Source organism: Microplitis mediator, chromosome 8 (genome assembly GCF_029852145.1).
Source record: "Microplitis mediator isolate UGA2020A chromosome 8, iyMicMedi2.1, whole genome shotgun sequence".
Taxonomy (NCBI): domain Eukaryota; kingdom Metazoa; phylum Arthropoda; class Insecta; order Hymenoptera; family Braconidae; genus Microplitis; species Microplitis mediator.
The window spans coordinates 6,957,878-6,978,636 of record NC_079976.1 but is presented as its reverse complement, the minus strand read 5'-3'; the positions used below and the strand labels follow the sequence as shown (position 1 = coordinate 6,978,636).

Here is a 20,759-nt window from a genome sequence, read left to right as displayed (position 1 = left end):
GATTTCTATGGGATTTCTCTGGGATTTCCAGAGAATTTAACTTGCGATAATTCTTTTTTTTTTAAAAACTCCGAGTGCTGGGTCTATATTTTTTATGGGATTTTTATGAGATTTCTCTGGGATTTCCAGAGAATTTAACTTGCGATAATTCTTATTTTTTTTTAAAACTCCGAGTGCTGGGTCTATATTTTCTATGAGATTTCTATGGAATTTCTCTGAGATTTCCAGAGAATTTAACTTGCGATAATTCTATTTTTTTTTAAATCTCCGAGTGCTGGGTCTATATTTTTTATGGGATTTCTCTGGGATTTTCAGAGAATTTGTCTATGGGATTTCTATGGGATTTCTCTGGGATTTCCAGAGAATTCAACTGGCGATTTCTGAGACTCTTTCAATCGAAAGTAACAGATAATACCGGAGGAAAAAAAATATTAGAATCCTAGATTGAGCAATCTTCATCGAAAAAAAAATTTCTCACCAAATATGAGCTCTTAATTCCAATGCTAAGTACTTGCCATTAGATTTCAAAGATTTCCCATTTAAAATACACGTAAATTAAATTACTTTTTTTTTAACTTTCTAATACTCAGCTGCGTTTCATGATATCAAGGCGGTTTTGGTCGCAAATTGTAGGGCATTTGGTGTTCTTCAAAAGTGCCCATAGTTACTTAGCTGTAATTCCAGCTGTTTCACGTGTCCGTTGCGGAACTCATTTTTCCTATGAAATTGACCTTTATTGGCTTGCAGAACATAAACCAATGAAAGTACATCAAAAATGTTGATAGAAATTTTATAGGAAATTTTATTGCCTTCGAAAAAAGTCCTACGAGTCAAGTCGCTAAAGTCCGAGTTATAATCATTTTAATAATTTGAAAAATATAATATAAAAAAAAAATTATAATTGATATTTTCATTAATTAATTTTTATTTAAAATAACAATTCGAGTATTTTTGATCGTTTAAAAAAAATACTCGTTTAGAAAATTGAAAACTCTACACGAGTATTTTTTCGAAATTTCAAAATTTTTGTTTTCTTTTAAATTACAAGACATTTTATTCGAAAACGGTTAATTTCCAGATTAAAAAATTGGAAAAGTGAAAAATAAAAAAATACTCGTTTAGATTTCGAAAAATTATATAAAAAAATCAAAAAGTAATGAGGTTTGTAAAACTTTTTGAATACAAAATAAGTAATCTTAAAATTTAATTTCAAATTGTATCTCGAGTATTTATTTTTTAATCTTTTTATAAAAATACTCGCCTAGAAAATTGAAAAATCTACACGAGCATTCGTTTTAAATTTGAAAATTTTTTTTTTTTCTATTGTTATAAGCTTTTTCATTTTTAAAATGGCGGGTGTCGGCTAACTTCACGGTCATTACGTTTTGGTAACATATTTTTAGTAACCCTGTGGAAAAGGTCTTATAAAATCTCATAAAAAAAATTGGCTATGAGAAAACGATCAGTATTTGTCCACGAAAAATCTCAAAAATTCTGATACAATTATTTTCTCATAGATGGTGCATCCAAAAAATTTTTTTCTTTAAATTCTCATATAAATTATCAGAATCTATAAGAAACAGAAGCTGTAATATTGTGAGTATAAGTATTTATAAGTTTTCGAAAAATGTAAAGTTTACAATTGAGTAGATTTTGGAAATGAATAAGATTGTATGAGACGATTTCTGAAGTAATCATACAAGATTTGATACTGATTAATTAATGTGAGTACAGTTATTTTCCATATAGTTTATATGCTAAATGATTGAATTTTTTAGCATGAATTCAAAAAGTTTCTATTATGTATACTCAAGAATATTTGTATGAGTATTTACGCGGAAAATCTTTAGCAATCTATTCACGAAAAATCTATGAAATTGAATCCGTTTATTTATTCATCAAAAATTACTCAAGTAAATATTAATATTAAATATTAAAGTCATGATGTATTATGGGATATACTATAGTACAACCCAAACAGGTACTTGTTGGTCTGTTAAATGACAGAGGAGTACTCGAATAAAATCGTATTGAAATTTGGAATATAACACTTCTGAAATAAATGTCTTACCAGGGACACTACAAATCGTAGGCGCGATCTCGTGGCGAGCACCGAACTACTCCCGCTGCTGCTACCTAGCACCGGTGACTTTCCCCTTCTCCATATCGATCTTTTCTCCCGAGAAATTTTTTCTCTTGGCTTAAGCAACTTTTGTTATTTTGTTCGGAGAATACAAAAAAACTTGCGTGAAAAGAATAGTACTTGTTCCGAGAAATTTTATTCTGTTTAACCAAAAAAATGCAATATCGCTACAAAAAAATAATGCACCAAAAAAAAAAAAAAATGGGGCAAGATAAATTACTGGGTTTGTAAAAAATCACATAGAAACTTATATTTTCACTCATCTCCGAACAGTTAAAATATTTAAAGTACAAGAAATAGTGATAATATTAGTATTTTTGGTGTAAATTCTTATAAAAAAAAAATGAAGTTAAGCAATTATTTTTGAATGAATCTGATAAAATTAATATTTTATGTGAATGGAAATTATTTATAAAATCTCATAAGTACTCCATAATATTTTATAAGTAATAGCCTTCTAACTAAAACTTACAAAAACTCATAAATCACATAGCTTTTAAATTAAAATTAAATCTTTTAAGTTTTTACAAGTTAATTCGATTATAGATTTTCTTACTAATTCTCATAAAATTTTTATGAGAAAAAGGTCTGCATTTGTCCATGTGATTCCTGATTCAGTCTCATAAATTTTCGAAGAAATACATGTTAAATATTTTCTCATAAAATATGACAAATATTTTATGATATTCAATAAGATATTATCTCCTAGGATAACTCTTACTAAAACTTATAAATTCTGGAAATTTCATATAAAAAAATAATCTTATTGAGATTTTGTAAGTATTATAACATTGGAATTCGCCTGATCAATTCTTATTGAAAATAGATTAGAATAAACTGTAACAATCTTATAGAAGTGAAAGTACTTATTCAATCTCATAATCGTTGGCGGAATTCGAGTCACAAAATCTCATAAATTAAAAAATCTTACTCATTCTTTTAAAAATCTAGTACGGAAATCATGATAGGAACACATCAAAAGCTTTGACTCATAGATTCTCATAAAAATTCATATGAGAATTTTTTTAAATCTCATAGATATTTTCGAAGCTCATAGATTCTCATAAAAAATATTCAATATCTTATCAGAATTTATGAGAGCTTTTCCACAGGGAACTTTAAGATAGCTTTTAAAAGTTGACTTTTTGAAAATTCCATTGGTATTTTGGATAAATTTTTAAAAATATGTAAACACAAAAATATTACTAAAAGTTTTTCAGATGCTTTTATAAAAATTTTTTTCTGTCAGTATTTTATTAAAATTTTTAAATTTACGAGCCAGTTTTTTAAACCGAGATAGGGTAGAGGTACCATTTGTCGCCACTGCTCCATTTTTGGAGATTTAATACTTTATTTTAATTGATGAAAAAGAGTAACATAAAATTTCCATTTGAATATTGGGACAAAAGTATTTCTAAACACTTTTAAAAAATTAATCATCTGATTGTGACTTATACGAATTAATTAATTAAAATTTTTCACATGTCCAAAACTGGCACTAAAGTGACCAGAAACGGTACCTCTACCCTATTTATAGTTTTTACAATCGATTATTAATTCTTAACTATATTTATTTATTATCAATATCTTTTTTAATTATTTACACTCATTTTTTTTTTAATTTGGGTTATTATTTTCAAAACATTCATTTTCAAAATTATATAAATGCTTGCAATAAGAAAACTTTAAATAGCATTTTTGCAAGAATGTACCAATAGTATATTACACACCTAGGGAAGTAAAGTAAGAAATGTCTCAGATCACATGTAATTGTTGGCCGAGGCGAAGCCGAGGTCAACAAACATGTGATCTGAGGCTTTCTTATTTACTTCCCGAGGAGTGTATACTATTTTTCTCCTCGACGGAGGCGGAAAGTGGCAACTTCGTTTTGCACAGCGGGACGAAAGTTGACGCTTTCCGCCCGGAGGTGAGAAAATTACTTTAATTTTTATCTTAATTGACGATTTAATATTTAAACTCAACTCGATTTTCCAAAACGTTTATTCCCATATAATTAAATTGTGTTTTGATTTAATATTTAAAAAAAAATAAAAGTTTCTTATCGAAACAAAATTTTTAGTTACTAAAGAATTATTTGGTACAAAAATTTAAAATTTTAAAATCGATCTTTTATAAGTGGACACGTTTTTGCTTATTTACTGCCAAATATGTATATATAAGTATCCTCAATAATATTATTCAATTAATTGAATATTTTTCTTGGCTAAATGTAACAACTAAAAGTTTAAAAAAATAAGTTTAAAATATATAACTCCGTACTTTATAAATTTATCAATTATTTCTTTATTTATTAAAATATTTATTACCATACATTTAATCACTACAGAAGATTTATTACTTATGAAAATAAAAAAGTTCATTCACATGAATTAAAATTAAAGTATTGTTATTTACGTTTAAAATTTAAATATTAAAATATTAATAATACTTTTTTTTTGTATTAATAGCACATAAAAAGTAATTTAACTATAAATGTTTAACACACCGTGGAATGTGTTTTAAGTGACTAAAAAAAATATTGTTTTGTTTGCCTGGGTAAAAAATTACATATATAAAATTATATGCAATTCATATATGACCCATATATAATTAGATATAATAATACGTAGTTATAAATAATATATATAATGGTTTTTTATATAATCATATATATAATTGTATATAATAATATGTAATTGTACATAAATACTCCCTGATTTAAAAAAACGATTTAATTTTAATACTATATAGATATATATTCATCATTAATTTAAAATTATATATATTTTTTTTACCCGAGTGTGGCAACATATTTAATGTCCTTGATTAAAGAAAGTGATTTACTCAATGATGACTGTCAATCTATATAGTATTAAAATTAAATTGTTTTGAATCATTTTTCCTAATGATTAATGGATTAAAATAATAACTTGCAACGCACTTAGATTTACAATGATACAAATAAAAAAAAATTACTTAAAATTGACTGATACAAGATAACGCATTTTTATTTGCGCTGGATTATAAACAATAAATTCATCATGCTGTAAAGTAGTACCAGTTGAATAAGATGTGGTAAGTTTACCACAAGGTACAACAACATCTCCATCAATAGTAACACTATCACTTGGGTCAGGTGACCACATACCTTTACCGCAAATTGAATTAAACCTTTCTGGTAATTCTTCATAAATATTCATACCGTATTGTGGTCCATGACATCCCATAACGTTACCCAACGCAACTTCACACAAAAATATAACACCGTGCTTTCCAGCCTCACAATAACCTGCTGATTTGGATACTGAATTTGCAAAGTATATTCCAGTACCAAACATTCCATGTCGAGCTTTAGTTGTTCTAAAACCTTCATATAAAATTGACGGAACATTAGAGACATTGGTCCCATGCCAAAGTAGTTTCTTATTTTCCAAATTTTTAGTATATCTGTCATTATCACAAGGTCTTTCAATGACAAAAACATTATCTATAGTTAATCGCATGTGACTATGGTTCTCTGATTTAGTGTTTTCAAAATATTTTACAATTATTTTATAACGTTCATCATTCCTATCGAGTACATTTATTGTCGTGTGCAATTGCTTGTAATAAAAATTCATTAAACTAAAAGTTTTATTATTATCATCACCATTGGATTGACATGTAATTTTTTTATTCAAAAATTCACGTATTATTTTATACTGAGCTTCAAGTTGAGCGTCTGTGGCTGATGCCAGAGCATAATTCTTTGATCGATAATTAGATAATTTAGTTCTAATATCTTTAAATTCATCTGTTATTGTAATGAATTCAATTATTATATTTTTAACATCAAATGTATGTTCTTCCATCATTCTTTTCAAAAAATCAATGTCAAATATATATCTTATGATAAGCTCACGAATTGATAATGGTAATTCACTATTATTAATATCATTATCTTTTATTTTAGCAAACACATAATTTCTACTTCGTTCGGTTGTTTGAATCATGAATTTTGTAATGCAAAATGACAGTGGTAATGATTCAGAACGTGTGCGATGATTAACAGTATCAAAAGTACCCCAATTTTGTTTAAGTATATAATTTTTCTCTTCGTTATGATCGTTTTCAAATAGTCCAAGTATTTGCACTCTATAATAATAATACATTTTTTCGCCATTTTGTGATTCTTCTTTTGTCCAAATCATTGAATATCTTTTTTCAGGTGTCGTGTACACATAAGCTTTTGATTTTAGCGCTGGATCCATTTTTAATGCTGAGCAATTCTCAATTAATTCCTTTATTTTTGCGTCATGTATTTTTTCTTGCTCAAGTTCATCCATTTTATATATTTTTATTATTTTAAATACGTTATATATGACCAAATTAATGATTCATAAAATTAATACTTGTCTTGTAGCTGAAAAAAAAAATACATATATATATTAACACGTGATAATTTTGCTGTACTGATGCTGATTTAATATTGAAATTTTTAGTGCTTACCAGTATCAAAAATATATATTTTGATTATATATTGTATTGAGTATGACACAATTATATTCAAAATATTAAATTGTAGTTATTTGATATTTTTGTTTCACTATCAGTCAATTTTTTGTTGTTTTTTTTTTAATTGCACTATAGGCAGGAGGAAATGAATTTATTAAAAACAAAGCCACGAATTTGAGACAACGACTGCTGACTCATGACTTTGAGAAAATGCGAAATGGCGATAAAGGATCAAGATATTTGGCAACTGGTCAAAAACTACATGAGCGCCATCTTATATCTGGGTTAAGTAGTTTTACTTTATCCCAAAAGCTTCTCAAATGGCCTAATGATGAAAAAATTGAAATATGGGAGGTCAGTAACTGCATCTTTTAAAATGGTCAGAATGACAGTGAAATCAGCGGTGAGTTTAAAATTTTATTTTTTAAATTAATAAATTAAATATGAACAGAAATTAATTTTATAAAATTTATATCAAAAATTTTTTTAATTATTTACATACATTTTTTAATTTTGTCGATACAAATTGTCAGCTGTTTGATGATTTAATTATCATAGGTTAGAAAAATTGTAGCATTAATTTTAAATATTCGGATGATGAATAAATATTAGAATTTTTTGTTTATCACTTAGGGCCAGTTTATTTTAATCTGAATATTTTTAAATTCGAAATTAAATTATGATTGCTTGTATATTTATTTATTTAATCATGATGTTGAAAAGTAGCAGACATCTGACAATTTTAATGTTTTTACTGACGGATTACTTGTTTTTTGAATAACTTTTTAAAAATATATATACACAAAAATTTTTTTAAGTGCATTTATCATAACTTTTTTCTGTCAGTATTTATTTAAATTTTCAAATTTAAGAGCCAGTATTTTAAACCGAGATATTTAATTAATTCTTAACTTTATTTATTCATTATTAATATTTTTTTTTAATACTTTCACTTTTTTTTAAATTTAGGTTATTATTTTCAAAACACATATACTTGAACATACATTTTTAAAATTAAAAAAATTTATACACGTTCACAGTATTCATTAATGAGCAATTTCACTTCATTGTTTACTTTCTTTCTTATTATGTTGGCAGTTCTTTAAACTCGGCTTAAATAAAAATGTCGGATTAAAAAAAAAAACTGACCCCTAAGGCTGAGCCTTACTAACCAAATTTTTGGATTTTACTTTTTTTAATTACAAATCAATTATTATTACAGCAATTTTTATAGCTTCCGAAAAAATGTATGACATATACTTTTTCAGAAGATTTTTATCATTCAGTGACATAATTATTCAAGACGTAATTTGGAAAGTGAAAATCGGTTAGTTCTGCTCACCCTTAATTCAGAACTTAAAAATACGCTAAATGTAACAAGACATAAGGAATTTTTATGGTGATTTTAAATTACATGTCACCAAAAGGCCCAGACCGAAATTAACACAATTAATATTGAAATTGAAACTACAAAAAAAAAATATGATACTGAAGTTAGCTGACGTCTAATAACTTTCGGAATTTTTTCAAATTGATAAATTATAAAAAAAAAAAAAGTTTTAAAAAATTGCACTTGTAGTTTTTCTAATTTTCTACATGTGCATATTTTTAATTTTTTTTTTTGTAATTGATCTGTTGAAAAAAAAATCCGAAAATTGTCAATTGTCTGTTAACTTTCATTAGTAAAAAAAAGTGTGTCCTGTTTATTTAAAATGATTAGAGTCAAGATTCAAGAACTCTCCTGAAAAAGATGATGAACAAAAGAATTATACGTAGGTAAGTATTTGTATAAAATTCAAAAAATTTAAAGCAATTATGGTTCATTTAAAAATAACCAAGTAAATTATACGCGTAAAATTAATGCGGTTATCTTTAGTTTCATAATTACAAATCCAATATAATAATTTGCTGCATAACAAAAATTTATCAATGGCTACTTTGATAAGTTTGCATAAAAATTAAATTTCATTATAATTAAAAATTAATATTTTGTTGACCATGAAACTCACTGACGTGTTTTTCACAATAATACTGCACTTTATATAAATAATTAAATTATTTATAAAAGAGCGTGCGGTGAATTACACGTACATGGATATTAGTTATGAATTTTTTAATATCAACGCTAGTACTTCACGCGATGTTGAATAGCAATATGTTAAATAAGGCAACGATTGTTCAAATACAAGTATTTTTGCAAACTTTGTTGAACATACAACAACTAAAACAAATCCTTGCAATAATTCAACACTTAATACTCCACATGTACATTAAAGAAATTTAATCATAATGAAATGGTTTATAAAAATTTTGTGGCTTATGTACCTGATTATCAACAATAAAATTGACATAGGAAATGGTCTAGTACCTCCATATTCTTTAGAAATTCAAAAGCAAATGGTAACTAAATTTTTAATATAAATAATTTACTCATTTGAAATATTCATTTATTGATAATTAAATAATCAATAGGGAGAGACACTTGAGTCATGTTTCTCTGATCGTCTTAATACTGTCATTACAACAGCAGACTTGATTGATGTATACCAGCAAGCATCATGGCACTCGATTAATTTAAACGTGATTATAATTGACGATAACTATAAATCAAATAATACACTACTATTTCCTAATTCATTACCAAGCTACATATTGCCAGCGAATTCAGTTCAAAAACTTGAAGCTACTCTACACAAATTAAAGTCCTTGCCGTCGTGGAATATCGCGTCACTATTTTTAATCATCAGCAGTAGTGACAACAAGAACTGTGATGACGATGCGTCATCAAAAGTGCTGGAATTGCTATGGGAAATGGATTTACTGTCATCATTTTACATTTGTCCTGATCAGCCTACTGCTGGAAATGACGACACAAAGCTCATATTGATATATACTTACAATCCATTTACAAATTACGCACCCTATCCGTGGCAAGAAGTATTCCCTTTGGTTGATAAACCTAATGAGCGATGGACGCTCTTTAAGCAGCCATATCTCAAAGGTATCCTTATCAATACTTCTCTGCCCGGGTTAAAAATAAAACTTGATTTAGACTCGGTTGAACTAGTCCAAATTTAGAGCCGTTTTTTACAAAACAAACTCGACTTTTTTTTCGGAGATATGAAATACATTGAGTTTTCGCATTGGTTTAGACTTAACTGGCTAACTTAGTCACGATTTAAGACGAAAAAGTCAAAATCAAGTCGAAATTCACTTGGTTTAGATTTATTCGGCTTAAATTACAAGGCGAAAAATTTAAAACTGAAATGAAACGCGAAAAACACATTTTACACTAAAAAATACTGCTTGCTTTCGACCTGGTTCAGGAAGTCCAAAGTAAAGTGAATACCCTGCTTAGAAAATCTCATAGAATCCATTAGATTCTCATAAAATCCCATAGAAATTTTATAAGAATGAATTCGTTCTATAAGAAGTGCTATAGTTAAGTATAGGGCCTTATACATACAGCTATAAGAATCTATCGGATTTTTTAAGCAGAGTAACTGTCGTGCTCGAAGTGAAGACGATTAAGCTCAATCCAAGATGAAAATAAGCCCTAAAAGTCGACAAAAATTAAATTTAAGTCGAAAAACTCGAAACCATATCGGAAAATCGTTGGCAAATCGATAATTTCAAAAGAAAATAAGGTGAAGCGAGCCTGAATCAAGTTTTATTCTTGACCCAGGTAACAACAACAATTATAACCATTATCTATTTAAAATGAATTCAATTACAGAAAAAATAACATGCCCCAATGTTACCTTCGATAAAACGAAATTTCTCAATGGCCATCCTATAACTGTCATAGGTAACCCTATTCTGAAGTCAAACTTTACTTCTAATAAAATCTACAACGTCACCAGTTTACAAGATAAATTTCCCTACGGATACGCAATATTTTTTCGTACATTATTCACTTATCTAAATGTAACTCCGTTAATTAATTACGAGCACTACAGTCTTTACGCTAAAAATCCAACCGACGGTTTTGTTTCCGTTTTCGTTAATACTTCCCACGATCTCGGTATGAATAAACGATTTCTTAGTGACTCTTTCGATCATCGCGTTGATGTTTTGAATTCGTATATGGAAAATGGCTTTTTAATCCTCACGCAAAAGCGCAGCTTCATCTCTGCTTTTGATGAAGTTTTCAATAGTAATAATTACCGAATAATCGTCATAATATTTATTGTATTATTTATTACATTTTTAATCATTACTGTTAATAATAATTATCAGTATGGTAAAGCACTTATAGATATTCTAAGACTAATTATTAGCACAAGTTTAATTACTCCTTTGGATAAATTGTCTTTGCGTATTATTTTTTTAGTAAGCTTTTTATCGGTATTTACTTGGGTTCCTACAATTCAAGGAAATATTTCAGCATCTTTAGCTAAACCCGAAAGACGAAACGTAAATGTGCTAAGAGATTTACTTGAATTAAAGTATCATGTTTATTATAATCCAGTGTTGCATAGTAGTATTATTAGTCTTGGATTGTGGTCAATTTCGGATCAAAATAAATATTTACATACTATTGATTACTCTAATTTCGATTGTTACGATAAAGTTTTAAATGATTCAAGTAATGCTTGCATTGCATTTAGTGTTCGTCAATTAGATGCGGCATTAAAATATAATTTGTATGTTTCACATAATTTAAGATTCAAATCATATTTTGAATACTCGACGAGAATTAATTGGTCATTGAAAAAAAAAATTGAAAAATATGCTGTGAGGTTGAAACAATTTGGAATTCTTGATTATTGGGATAACCAGGGATTATATATTCCGTTAAGAAAAATTAAAATGATTGAAAATATTGAAACTGCAACACAGTATAAACAATTGGCAATTGATGATCTATTATTTGCGTTTATTTTTTTAGCAGGTGGTTTGTTTATTTCGGGAATAGCTTTTGGGATTGAATGGGTGGTAAATTTTGCTTATAGTAACTTGGGTACTCGGAAAAGACTATTCAACTTAAGACAAAAATTAGTTTTTGTTGATGGCAGAATTTTTGTTTCCAATGAATATGTTTAGATCATTAGAAATTATAAAAGTTTTTTTAAGGGCGGGAAATTAGCCAGTTGCTAAAGAAGTCAAATACCTAGGAATACATCTCGATAGACGACTAACATGGAAAAAACATCTAACCACAAAAAGAAACGAACTCAACATCAAATTAAACAGAATGTACTGGCTGATCGACAGGAAGTCCCAAATGTCCGCTGAAAACAAGCTATTGCTTTATAAGACCATCCTAAAACCAATTTGAACCTATGGCATCCAACTTTGGGGCATCGCAAGCATTAGTAACGTCGAAATCCTTCAGCGATTTCAATCCTAGACTCTCAGAGCCATCATCAACGCACCGTGGTTTGTATCCAACAAAACACTCCACAAGGGTCTACATGTTGCCACAGTTAAAGAAGAAATCTCGCGTTACAGCATAAAATACCAAGCCAGGATCCACAAACATCCGAACCCCCTAAGCGTATTAAAACTCTGATGGACCTTCCACAGTGTTTTTAATATTTCATCCGCACTAGAATATTTTGCCAATGAGTAAAGCTCTAATCTACACGTTGAACTCTATCATCGCGACTATTTATTGTCGTTAGACACATTGTAGTTTTGGATTTAATGAATACAAAAAAAAAAAGGACGGGAAATAATAAGTAGTAAGTAGGAACGTGGAGAAGTAAAAAGCGTAATGTCATGTTTAGGGATATGGGATTTTTTTATTATTGTTAATTAATGTATTTTAGATAAATTAGAATCAGTATTTTAAGATATTGGCTCACCATTTTAATTGTAATTACTAATAGCAGCAATTTTAGAGCACACTAACTTATAGAGCGATAAAAATATTAATAGCGACTTTACTGATGATAACAATAACATTTAACTCATACTCGATGATAAAAAGAGTTAAGATATAGAAAGACTTAAAAAATATAAAAAAAAAACTTGTGTAAATCAGTAGGATTTATTCTTTTGTAAAATCAAATTGGTTATTACAATTTTGATTAAAATGTCATCTGGGTGGTGTATTATTTGTGTAATTGTATTGTATTTAATAGTTTTGAATAGTTTTGTAGAAATGTGTTTTCCATGTCGTAAATATTCAGATACATACAGACCATACATGCATCGTCCGAAATATTTAGTAAGATTGCCAAATTCAAAAAAATTAAATAATCTTGCACTTATTGGTACTCATTCGTCGTTATCATACAGTATCGGTGTACAAAGATTTCAAACACAAGATCTAAATATTGTGCAACAATTGAAGTATGGAATTCGTGTTTTGGATATTGGTGTACGTCGACAATCAAATTTATTTAAAATTTACGCGGGCTATGTTTTCATAGAAATTACATTTGCAAATCTTTTGGAGCACCTAGATAAATTTCTTGGTGAAAATCCTGGTGAATTTATAATTATGTTTTTGCGTGAACTACATTCTCCAACGTATGATGTAACTAAAAGTAATTGTCATATTATTGATTATTACATTAATTATGTTAAGGGTGGAAAGCGTTTGGTTACAAATTGGCAACATAATGACCCTATTGGAATGTATCGTGGTAAAATTTTATTAGCTAGTCAGAATGAATTATTTAGTGAATGTACGTTTAATATTAAAAAATATTGTCAACTTCAAACTGTCAAAGTAATTTCATTTGGTAATAAATATGCCTATTTATTGCCTCCTCTGCCTGAATTCTTCTTACCAGCAAACGCTTACAGTAATTTTAAATGTTCTATATATGATATTTCTCTGGATGATGGTGTAAATGATCGTCGTACTATTGCTAGAGATGGTGGCCACAGTTTTAAAAAGATCTGCCTTGAACCAATCAATCATATGATGACACAGAAATTAAAAATTTTTCATCCTGCTTTATTGATGGTTATCGTTGATTATGCAACTCAAGAATTGATGGACAAAATTAATGATTGTAATTTTCCTAATACGTCATGGCGATCTTGATGGTAAAATTTAATGCTGTAAATTTGATAACTCTTTCGAATAGTTGGTGTAACGTAAATTTATGAATCAAGAGATATTTATAGAATCATTGTTAATAAAAGTGAGCACGATAAAAAAAACATTAAACTCATACTTGATAGAGTTGAGATATAGAAAGACAAAAAATAAAAAAAAAAGTTTTTAGAACAGTAAACTATATTTTGTTGTAAAATCAAGTTGATTAAAATGTCGTCTGAGTGGTTTATTATTTGTATAATTTTATTGTACTCAATAGTATCAAATAATTTTGTGGAAATGTGTAGTTCATGTCGTAGATATTCAAATGCATACAGACCATATTTGCATCGTCCTAAATATTTAGTAAGATTGCCAGATTCAAAAAAATTAAATAATATTACACTTATCGGTACTCATTCGTCGTTATCGTACAGTATCGGTGTACAAAGCTTACAAACACAAGATTTAAATATTGTGCAACAATTAAAGTATGGAATTCGTGTTTTGGATATTGGTGTGCGCCGGCAATCAAATTTATTTAAAATTTACGCGGGCTATGTTTTTATAAAAATTACATTTGCAAATCTTTTGGAGCACCTAGATAAATTTCTTGGTGAAAATCCTGGTGAATTTATAATTATGTTTTTACGTGAACTACATTCTCCAACATATGATGTTACTAAAAGTAATTGTCATATTATTAATTATTACATTAATTATGTTAAGGGTGGAAAGCGTTTAGTAAAAAATTGGGAACATAATGGCACTATTGGAATGTATCGTGGTAAAATTTTATTAGCTAGTCAGAATGAATTATTTAGTGAATGTACGTTTAATATTAAAAAATATTGTCAACTTCAAGATGTCAAAGTAATTTCATTTGGTACTAAATATGCCTATTTATTGCCTCCTCTGCCTGAATTCTTCTTACCAGCAAACGCTTACAGTAATTTTAAATGTTCTATATATGATATTTCTCTGGATGATGGTGTAAATGATCGTCGTACTATTGCTAGAGACGGTGGTCATAGTTTTAAAAAGATCTGCGTTCAGCCAATTAATCGTTTGATGACACAGAATTTCGAAATTCGTCATCCTGCTTTATCGATCGTTATTGCCGATTATGCAACTCAAGAATTGATGGACAAAATTAATGATAGCAATTTTCCTAATACATCATGGCGACCTGGATGGTAGTAATTAAATTTAATAAATGGATATTATTATTATAATTATTATTATTATTATCAATGTTGTTATTATTATTTATTTCATTTTTATAAAAAAATGTTAATGTACTTTTTAGTTTACTAAAAATTAATGTATTAGTTTTAGTAATAACAAAAGATAATCAATAAATTTAGACAAAGTTAATTAATAATAATTGTTTCCAATTAATATTCTTATCTTAATTGCGGTGGATAATTAAATAAAGTTTTATATTTGTAGACTCAAAACACTAGATATTAAGGATTTTCAAGTCTAATATGAGTGATTATCGCCAATTAACTTTTATTTAATTTAATATACTGGTAGAGTCTTATCAGTTAATAGTTTTTAACGTTTTGTGAGAGTGTACAAGATAGTAAAAAGCTCATAATATACTTTTTTTGCTAATTATTATTCTTATACTATGTATATTTCCCGTTATGGAAATTAAAAATTTTCAAAATAAGGGAAGTTATTGGTTTCAGTTAGATTTTAAAAAACCCAGTTTTCATTAGATCTCGACTTTTCAAAGTCTTTGGAAACTATTATGATCATTTTCAGATGGACGTACGGTTACTTAGTTTCGAAAATATCGTCGTTCAAAAATCAACTTTTTCAGTAAAATGTACTTTATTTCGGTCTTTTTGAGCTCAAGCAGAGGCTCATAAAATGCCCGCACATACATGTACATTGTAGTATTTGTTACTTATAAATTAATATCACTTATACACTACAATAATAACACACTTATATTAGAAATAACAACACCACAATTAACAGCAGTAAAAAAAAGCAAGAGCAATATATAGTTTATTGAATACAGACATGTGCTGTTTTTATGTCAAATTAAGACTGACTGATTCTAGTCGCGTTTCTATAAAACAAGAGAAGAAGGCATTTGTTTTCTAGCTATTCAAATATTTTAAAGACCAGTTTTACATTCGTTACAATATATATTAGGGTGCTCCGTTTGAAACGAAGATTTTTTTTTTTTCGTTCCCCATCAAAAATCTTGTTCTACATGTAAAAATAAAAATTCAGTGAAATTTTGAGCTCTCAATAACAATTTTAAGAACTGGAACAACGTCGTTGAAGTTTTCCCATGCTAAAAGCATGTAAATTTTGATTCTTTTCTTTTTATCGAATAAAACTCAGCCCCATATTCACGTATCTTATCGGTTCAAAGTTTTCTTGGAAGAGAATTGTATGCTCTTTGAAAAAGCCTGTATGTGCTCAGCAGTACCTTCAACTACAGCCCTCGTGGAAGCCTTGAAAGTCTTATTTCCTACAAAATTAGTGGTTTTTTGTTGTTAACTTGCAAACGGTTGACTTTTGGGAAAAAAAGAACATGACATTTTTTGTATGAAATTTAGTCTTCTACAAAAAAGTTCTTATTAGTCAAATCTCTAAAATCAATATTTGAAAAGATATATGAACTTTAACTAAGTAAAATTCAAAATATTAGCTAAATGTCAATGTTCAATACTATAAAATATATTCAGTTATTAACTTATGGTAAGTATCAATTAATGTATAAAATTTATATAAAATAAAAAATGCCCGTAATTATTCATCGAAATTGTTCTTAAATACCAACCTCATTTGCAATTCTTTTCAAAAATTGAATGATTAAAACACAGGTTTGAAAAATCTCGTTCGAATTTTCAATTTTCTTGGGACCTAACAGATGGATTATATTCGAAAAAACATGGTTTATGTAATGGTTTTTAATTATAGAACCGTTAATTTTGATATTTAGCTGATATTTTGAATAATTTTTTTTCCGTTTTAATTAATTAATGTGATATGTATTATTACGATTGCATGTTTAAAACGTGACGTGCACTACAGTATAAATATTTAATCACTGCATTATTTGAATTATTTATACTCCCAGTAAAAACTGCGTCGTGGTAAAAAAAGTTATAACTTTAAGTTAGTAATTACCTCTTGATAATTGAAAAAAATTATATTATTTCACGTTCTATTTAAAATTCTATTTCTTCACCAAATAAAATAATAATCGGTCAAATTTTTTAAAAGTTCTTTAACTTCAGCCACAAATAAATAAAAACCGGATATCTAACAGCTATAAAGTTTTCAGTGTTTATTACGGGAATTAAAAATAACTCATGTATGAAAATAAAGTAATAAAACTTGTTTTCAAAGATCATTGCTTTAATAAATGGTATAATTATAACATTAATACAATAAAATATTGAATTATAACTTTTTATAATTATGTTGCACCACTAATTTCAAAATGGCGTATAAGTTTTTCATTTTTGACGGCTTTAACTCTAAAGTTTATGGGATATGAATGTTCAATTACGGTTTAAAATTTACAGCTTTGGTATTTGAATTTTCAATCAAGATTTTAAATTTATGGTCTGTTGGGATTCTCCGCTCCGGTGCACTGAGGCGCCTGCAATGTACCCGGGTAAATTTAAATTCATAAGTAAATTAAATTAGTAGAAAAGAAGTGAATAATCAATAAAAAAAAAATGTATTAATTATCAGTATACTGATTAAAGTGAAATTTAAGTGAACAGATTTTAGTATTTCGATTATGAATAATCTTCGCAAATAGTATCAAATTAAATAAAAAAAAATCGGTCGTTAATTAATAGAAACTAATAGAAAGTTCGTGTGCGAAAAAGGGCGTCACCGTGCTCTGGGGTCGCGGGTCCGAAAACACCATTAAAGTCTTGAGGTATGGAATTTTCAAACAGAGATTTAAATTTGAGACAGTCGGTCTTGAATTTTGACAGTTAATTGTACTAGAAATTTAATGACAAAAATGTTGGGATTAAAAATTCTAACCCATTGCTTATAATTTCACAATACAAAATTCTAACAGTGGTTATGAACATTAGTCTATACACAAAGCAGCGACGGCTGCCCAGTTTCAAAACACAGTTACTGACAAAAATAAAATTTTTGAAATATCTCTGATTAAAAATATTGATTGAAAACAATTGAGAAGCGGTCGCTCCATGCAAACTGTATATCTATATATACAAATGAAAAAATTAAAATCAATTGAAATTATTGAAAAGAATTCGAATTTCATCTCTTTTAATTCTTTTCAATCAATATTTTTAAACAGGGATGCATCGAATCATGGTCACAAGACTCCACTGGAACTAAAAATACTAAAACATCGATTTCGAAAAATTTGTCGCTTACTGTGTTTTGAAATTGGACAGTCGAGCTATTAAGCTAGTATTTTTTTGTGTTGATAAAATTAAATAATTATTTTCATAATTAATAATTAACATTTTCGTATAAACTTTGTGACCAAACGATTCAGAAAAGATTGAATTATTTTATTTTGTACATTTAATTAACTGCATGAGAAAAATTTTATCCAGTATTCCGTTAAAGTCTACTGAGGCTTTACTTGCAAAACGTTTTTGTTAATAACAAAAAAATTACAACTTTTTTTGCTAGGTTTTTATACCGGAAGATTCGCCAGATTTTTCTCTATTTTTTATTTGACTTAGGTATTTTTTCGCCACAAAGCTTCGTAGTAGGGGAAGTAGACTAATAATGCCATATAAAATATAATTAATAACAAGACTCAATAGCGTTTTTTAAATCATTATCACCAAGATAACTAATTATTTCATCAACACAGTGTTCCGGTAATAAAGGAAACAAATTACCAATAAAATTATATTTATCAACAGATAAAATTATTTTTCTTTTAACTGCAGAATCAAAAGATTTTTTCAATAATCCCCGATAAAGCGGAAAATAATTAACATACTCCAGGCTTTTAAAAGCATCCTCAATATCTTTAAGCATTGAATACTTTGACACTTGATGCCTCGATTTCTTCAAAATATCATAATAAAAAATTCCCGTATTTCCAATTTTGAACTTCTTCATTTTTTCTATTTCTTTGAAACAATTTTCTATAAAATTATCCGTAACGTCTATTTTATCACCATAATAATCGTTAATAATTTTAAAATTATCTTCTCCAACATAAAAATTAACACTTTTCAATTTGTAAATATGATCTTTGAATAATTTGAACATCAACGGTACACTTTCCCATCTCAAATGATAATTATTGTCAAAACTATCAGTCATATGCAATGCGGTACGGCCTTCATTATCAACAGCTTCAATGTCTGCACCATAGTCTAATAATATTTCGATATATTCATCAAATGCAGCATCTGCCGCAGAATGTAAAGGCCTCAATCCGTTATTATCACAACAATTAACATCAGCATTACGTTTCAATAATTCTTCAATAACATCTTCCATATCTTCTTGTTGAACGGCATAATTAAGAGGAGTTTCGCCATTAATATCTTTAGCATTAACATCAGCGCCATAATAAATAAGATTTTTAATATTACCGGCAAACCCGTTCATTATCGCGGTATGTAAAGGAGTCAAACCTTTCAAATCAGCAGAATTTATATTTGAATTATTTAAAATTAAACATTCAATTATTTTCCATGATGAATTTTGTACTGCGAAATGTAATGGCGTCATATTATATTTATTTTTTACATTTACTTGGGCGCCATATTTTATAAATAAATTTACAATTGCGAACGATGACGAACATACGGCATTAAATAGAGGCGTATTATTGTCTAAATCTCTAATATTTATATTGGCGCCATTTTTGAATAATAGTTCGATAATATTCAAATCTGTTAATTGATTTGTGTAAAATATACACGATTTTGATTCACTATCAATTCTGTTAATATCGATATTGTAGTTTATTAATAATTTTACTATTTCGTATTCATTGTTATCAAATGCGACGTGTAATAATGAACTTCCTTTATAATCACCATATTTTATAATTTCATTTACGTCAGCACCTTTTTCAACAATTATTTTAACTATTTCGTACTCGGCATTTTCAATTGCTAAATAAAGAGCTGATTCGTTGTTGTTATTATCATTATTTGGTGGGTTTATATTTGCGTGGTTATTTAATAGTAATATGGCTATTGAAGTGTGGCCTTTTTTTATCGAATCACATAACAATAAATAACTAAAATCGTACCATAAATTTATGTAATCAGTTTCTTTTATTATTTTAATTAATTTATTAACTTCGTCATAGTCACCTCGATGAACAGCATTCGATAATTTACGATTTATTATGTTGTTATTCAATGCAGCCATGTTTGTTATATTATTAGACATCTAGGATCTGAAAAAAAATAATTAAGAATTAAGAAAACTATTTTATAAAAACTTACTATTTTTAAATTTATTGATAATTTTATTTGTTTGTTTAATTACTTTATTTATTATTCGAAAAAATAAACCAATTACATTGTTTTTATCATTGTTATTGTTTGTATTTTTTTTTTTGTTTTATTTTCAAGTGAGCTAGTCTATTTCTAAATTTATCAGCGTTTTTTAAATTTATTTTTACGCTTTTTTAGATGGAAAATTCTATTTTAATGCGCTTGCGCTATAGATCTTACGCATGCGCATTCAATTTTGCGCGGCCTTTTAGAATGCAAACGAATTTTTTATTTATATTTTTGTCAATATTTAAAAAATCTGTAGTTGACGTCTAAATTAAAAGTAAATTGATATCAGTTTATTCTCGCAAACTAATGTCAAGATGACTGCAAAAATTTGACCTATAAATTAAATGACACAAACTTGCTGTCAATTTAAAAGTAACAAATTTTTGAATTTTTTGCAAACAACTTAATGAAAATTTTTGTCTACTGGCAGAAAATTGTCATCAATTTATAGTTCAAATTGTCATCACACTAAAATAAAAAGTTGACAGCAATTTATCACTGATTTGAACGAAATCTACTGAGAAAGGATTTGCTTTAAAAAAATAATAATAAAGCTGACAGTAAATTGACGTTAAATCTATAACCTCAACTTGACGTTATATTTATTTGG

General features: G+C 27.6%; 3 protein-coding genes across 5 annotated transcripts; 1 reads left to right on the top strand and 2 right to left on the bottom strand.

Annotated features, from left to right (window-relative positions):
- Positions 1-4,837: 4,837 nt before the first annotated feature.
- Positions 4,838-7,392, bottom strand: LOC130672996 (poly [ADP-ribose] polymerase-like). 2 transcript variants are annotated; one of them, XM_057477836.1, is made up of 3 exons: positions 7,140-7,392; positions 6,632-6,962; positions 4,838-6,545 (listed from the first exon to the last, which is right to left on the bottom strand). In XM_057477836.1, exon 3 carries the CDS (start codon positions 6,466-6,468, stop codon positions 5,116-5,118), a length of 1,353 nt encoding a protein of 450 aa, XP_057333819.1. In that variant the 5' UTR covers positions 6,469-6,545; positions 6,632-6,962; positions 7,140-7,392; the 3' UTR covers positions 4,838-5,115. The 2 variants fall into 2 exon arrangements, with proteins under 2 accessions (XP_057333819.1, XP_057333820.1); XM_057477837.1 differs by lacking the exon at positions 7,140-7,392 and having other exon boundaries at positions 6,632-7,129.
- Positions 7,393-8,693: 1,301 nt separating this feature from the next.
- Positions 8,694-11,683, top strand: LOC130673523 (uncharacterized). Its single transcript, XM_057478545.1, has 3 exons — positions 8,694-9,037; positions 9,110-9,638; positions 10,374-11,683. Exons 1-3 carry the CDS (start codon positions 8,927-8,929, stop codon positions 11,681-11,683), a joined length of 1,950 nt encoding a protein of 649 aa, XP_057334528.1. The 5' UTR covers positions 8,694-8,926.
- A 5,246-nt stretch (positions 11,684-16,929) lies between these two features.
- Positions 16,930-20,284, bottom strand: LOC130672951 (putative ankyrin repeat protein RF_0381). Of its 2 annotated transcripts, none has more exons than XM_057477769.1 (2): positions 20,133-20,284; positions 16,930-20,040 (listed from the first exon to the last, which is right to left on the bottom strand). In XM_057477769.1, the coding sequence occupies exon 2, from the start codon at positions 20,031-20,033 to the stop codon at positions 18,417-18,419; it is 1,617 nt and encodes a 538-aa protein (XP_057333752.1). In that variant the 5' UTR covers positions 20,034-20,040; positions 20,133-20,284; the 3' UTR covers positions 16,930-18,416. The 2 variants fall into 2 exon arrangements, with proteins under 2 accessions (XP_057333752.1, XP_057333753.1); XM_057477770.1 differs by having other exon boundaries at positions 20,166-20,240.
- Between the last annotated feature and the right edge of the window lie 475 nt (positions 20,285-20,759).

What these genes read in the sequence shown, in the direction of transcription:
- LOC130672996 (XM_057477836.1), bottom strand. Translation starts at nt 6,468, where the DNA reads ATGGATGAACTTGAGCAAGAAAAAATACATGACGCAAAAATAAAGGAA.
- LOC130673523 (XM_057478545.1), top strand. Translation starts at nt 8,927, where the DNA reads ATGAAATGGTTTATAAAAATTTTGTGGCTTATGTACCTGATTATCAAC. An exon ending in TAGAAATTCAAAAGCAAATG is followed by an intron (nt 9,038 to 9,109) that starts GTAACTAAATTT and finishes AATAATCAATAG; the next exon opens with GGAGAGACACTTGAGTCATG. An exon ending in TAAGCAGCCATATCTCAAAG is followed by an intron (nt 9,639 to 10,373) that starts GTATCCTTATCA and finishes ATTCAATTACAG; the next exon opens with AAAAAATAACATGCCCCAAT.
- LOC130672951 (XM_057477769.1), bottom strand. Translation starts at nt 20,033, where the DNA reads ATGTCTAATAATATAACAAACATGGCTGCATTGAATAACAACATAATA.